The following is a 3,859-nucleotide window of genomic DNA, read 5'->3' as shown; positions in this document are numbered from 1 at the left end:
GGGCGCCCTCGGCCAAGCGCCCGCCGCCTTGCGCGGAACCGCCTGGGCTGCGCGCTGCGGGGCGCGCAGAGGTGGAGCGGGGGCGCGCAGAGGTGGAGCGCCGCCGCGCAGCCGCCGGCCCTGCAGCCTCCTCCGCGGGGAGCCACGGCGGAGCCGGCGCGCAGATCTGCGTAAATCCCCCGCAGAGCTGCCCGGCTGGCTGGTGCAAGCCCGGGCTGCAGTGCGGAAAGGGAGTCAGCAGAAGGCACTCGGGCGGGTGCAAGGCCGAGGACCTTTCCCTTGCCTCCCTTACCAAGGCAGAGCAGTCGGGAAGGCGACAGATTGAAAGAACTGGTTAAAAGACCATCATTCTTACACTGGAAGCAAAAGTATCTCTGAAATCTCTCGCCTCGGCAACTACTTACTCTCTTACTCTGTTTATAGCGCAGCTCGCCTCCTCTGCCAAAGAGTACTGCGCCTGTTGTTGATAGCTAGACATGGATGACAAACCTGCACAGATTGCAAGTGTGCACTAGATGACTAGCATTTGTGGGTCCATTAAAATGGTGATGTGAACTTTTCTACCTCRCGCTGTTTAATGTAGTAAACATGCTCAATGTTGAAAATTTACTGTGAGTCACACTTACAAAGACTTTAAAAGTGGAGGAGTCTCAGTTCAGATTATAGCTCTTTCTGTGCAGAGGTCAAGAACTCGGTAATACTGCAATGCAGGCCAAAACAAACTCTATATGATCTACTACTGGTTTCCTTTTAAGTTCCCTTTTTGCTCAGCGTTGACTTCCTTTTATTCCACTCCAACTTACATTAATCCCCGTTGTAGAAATGTTCCCCCCTTCCTCTCATTTCTCTTTAAAAGCATCTCTGTAATGAAAATAAGTTATTTTTAGTGTCTTCTTTGTGGCCATTTGGAGGGCCAGTGATTCAGATTGGAATCAATGCAGGCATATCCCCAGAGACTGCGCTTTCCTTCTCATAATTCAAACCTCATTCAAAGCAAAGATTTTGAGCGGAGCTGTTAATTCCATGAGATCATCTTATGGTACTGTCAATAATAAACCATGCTGAAGCGTAAATGGGGTTAGGGATGTCCTGTTCTCTATCACATGTCAGAGGCGAGATATTTAATCCTTTGTCGATGCCCGATGGCCCCGGGGCAACCCGAAGCAAACGCGACATTCCCTGCCTGCGGGCTTGCTCGGGGAGCGGAGCCCAGCGGCGCCCTACCTGGCCCCGCCGCCGGGGCCGGGGCCGGGGCCGGGGCCGGGGCCGGGCCCCGCTCCCTCCTCGGCCAAGCCTGCCTGTGCCCCCCAGGCGCCTGGGACCGGCGGCGCCTCTGCCCTTCCCGCGGCGTTGGAGCCCATCGCGGTAAACGTCTCCTTGCCCCAGGCTCTCGTAAAGGCGCCCGGGCTCGGCGCCCCGTGCGTGTCCTACCGTGCTTCCTCCCCGAAGGAGGACAGATAGGGCCGGCGGGGCGGCGAGCCTGGGCGCCGGCTGCCCACGGGCAGTCATCGCCCCCGGGGCCCGGCCGGCCGCGCCTGCAGCGCGGAGGGGCGCGGGGGGGGCGCGGGAGGCCGGAGGCGCGGCAGCAGCGCCGGCGCGGCCCCGCTCAGCAGAAAGAGCGGGATTTCGCTCGCCTTATTTCTCGGAGGCGTTTGCGCCAGGCGCAGCCTGCCTGAGAGCCGCTCCGGGCTCCCTTCAAGGGCGAAGCCCGCTCCGGCTCCGTTGTTGAGTTGTCGAAGCTGCAGACCAGGGACCGAGGCGCGGCTGTACATCGGGGAGGGCACGAGTGAGCTTTAACGTGTAGGTGAAGACAGTGAGCTGTGGCTTCACTTCGCCTCTAGAAATTGCGCTGGTTTCTCAGAGGTTCGTTTTGGACACTGTCACCGAAACGCGGCATGCAATACAGTGGCTGCTAGCTAGTGACGAGATGAATAAGTGTATTGCTTTATGAAAAAGCAAAGGAGGGGAAAAAGTGGATATTGTGGGGGAGGCTCTTATAAATGAACTGTCAAGAGAAAGAAAGTTAAAGGGAAATCTCCTGCTGTAAATGCATCGGGCGGGTACTTCTAATAAAAATCAGGGTCCTGGAGGAATTAATTACAGCAGCATTACAGGAAGAATTCGTGGAATTGCAAAACGTAGTTGGCACAGACCAGCACGAACTGCTATTGCAAATGGGGAAACTGCAGGAGAGTTTAACAATTCCTGAGCTGATATGCAGGACATTGTAGTAGCATAATAGCAGTTCAGACACACTGATGAATAATAGTGTCCAGTGATACAGACAAATGATATTACACATACTTCGAGATTGAAGTCACTTAATTTGTTTTTATATGCAAAAGCTTCCCACTGGAATCTGACTTTTTTAGGTCGCTTCTACCTGCCACGAGGAAAAAAAAAGCCCTCTTCTCATAACAGAATGATATAAATTCGCTGCATAAGTCCAGCGAGTGGAGGTGTAATTAATCACCAGGGAGCCTCGCGTTTATTGTGCGTGGCTGTTGCCTGGCGCGGACAGCAGTCACAGAGCCCGCGGGAACGGCGGGTGCTCCGCGCGCGGGGGCGGCCCGGGCTGCGCGGGCGCGCGGAGGCAGCGCGGGCGCGGGGGTCACCGGGGGTCCCGCTGCGCGCGCCGCCGCCGCCGCTGCTCTTAGCGCCCCTCCGCTCGGCGCTGCCGGCGCCTGCGGCTTGCAAGGAGAAAGCGCCCAGCTGGGGATCCCCTTCTGCAACCACCGCGTGTGCTGTGCTCGTTGTTTGCTCCGAGACCATCGCCCTGTGCCAAAAGAAAAAAAAAAGTGTCTTCCAGTTGTGAATTTCGTTCATCGCTCAGCCACTCCATTTTTCTTCTGCTTATCAAGCCCCTATATGTAGTAACATCCATCATTAGTCACGATAGCTGTTTCAGTCCATTAACCACGTGATCTTTTACACTCTTGGTTAAAACAGTTAGCAGATTTGCCTTTTTTAAACAAATAATCTGCTTTGTTAACCCACAAGTCGGCATATATTCGTTTCATTAATTTAAATGTGTCAATATCGGATATGACTTTTCTGTAAGGAAAGAGTTTTATGTCTCAACTTCCAGCAAATGAAAAATGAACAGACCTGTAGATCAAAAGAGATTTTTCTTTGCACTGCATAGCTATTCTTTCCTTCTTTTAAATTTGATGTTACATTGATAAATGGGATTATATAGAATAAATTCACTTGCTACTGTTGTATGTTTAAAAACAAGTAACAAATAATAATGCTGCTATTTTGATTTAGTTCTAATCTGATCACAGTAATTCTAGTTCTAATTCTAGATATTTTCATAACAGTGACAATTTATACCAAATGACCTCACAGCTTGAATGCATGACATGGAATCAAATGAACTTGGGATCTACATTAAAGGGGTAAGGCGTTTTATTATTTTGTAATCTTTTACCCTAGTGTAGTTTTGTTTAAATTTAATTTTTTATTTTACGAACTGAATACGGTCACTAGCACGAAAAAAATACTGACCAGCACTGAAAATGGGTCATCATCTGGCTATAACTTACCGTGTTTTTAACAATGCCTTTAACGAACTAGTAAGCGTTACATTGCTGATCCGTTCATGCCTATTAAGTTAAATAGTAAATAGTTAAAAGCTAAAGTTTTCCCTTAGACTTTTACTCCGCCCGTAGATCGGGGACGAAATGACAATATTTTCCTGAGCTTGCTTGTCTTTCTATCTCAGAGCGGTTCGTCCTGCAGGAGCGTGCGCTGGTGCAGCCTTGTCAAGCGCCTCGCTGTGCCTCATCGGGACCTAACTGCAGCCGCGCAGACGGGTGTCACCCGAGCGGCGCCGTCGGGCTGCGGGCTGCGGGCT

At 51.5% G+C, this 3,859-nt stretch overlaps 1 protein-coding gene across 2 annotated transcripts in view; it reads left to right on the top strand.

Moving 5' to 3' along the window:
• Positions 1 to 3,859, top strand: part of WT1 (Wilms tumor 1) — a 38,589-nt gene that overhangs the window by 9,713 nt on the left and 25,017 nt on the right. For both annotated transcript variants that reach the window (XM_026087692.1, XM_026087693.1), the window contains exon 4: positions 3,324 to 3,401. In XM_026087692.1, the coding sequence (XP_025943477.1) occupies positions 3,324 to 3,401 (78 nt within the window). The remainder of the gene's footprint in view (positions 1 to 3,323; positions 3,402 to 3,859) is intronic.

Source organism: Apteryx rowi, unplaced genomic scaffold, assembly GCF_003343035.1.
Source record: "Apteryx rowi isolate R43461 unplaced genomic scaffold, aptRow1 scaffold_73, whole genome shotgun sequence".
Lineage (NCBI taxonomy): Eukaryota > Metazoa > Chordata > Aves > Apterygiformes > Apterygidae > Apteryx > Apteryx rowi.
Note: the sequence above shows the minus strand (reverse complement) of the source record. Positions and strands in the feature narration are given on the sequence as shown.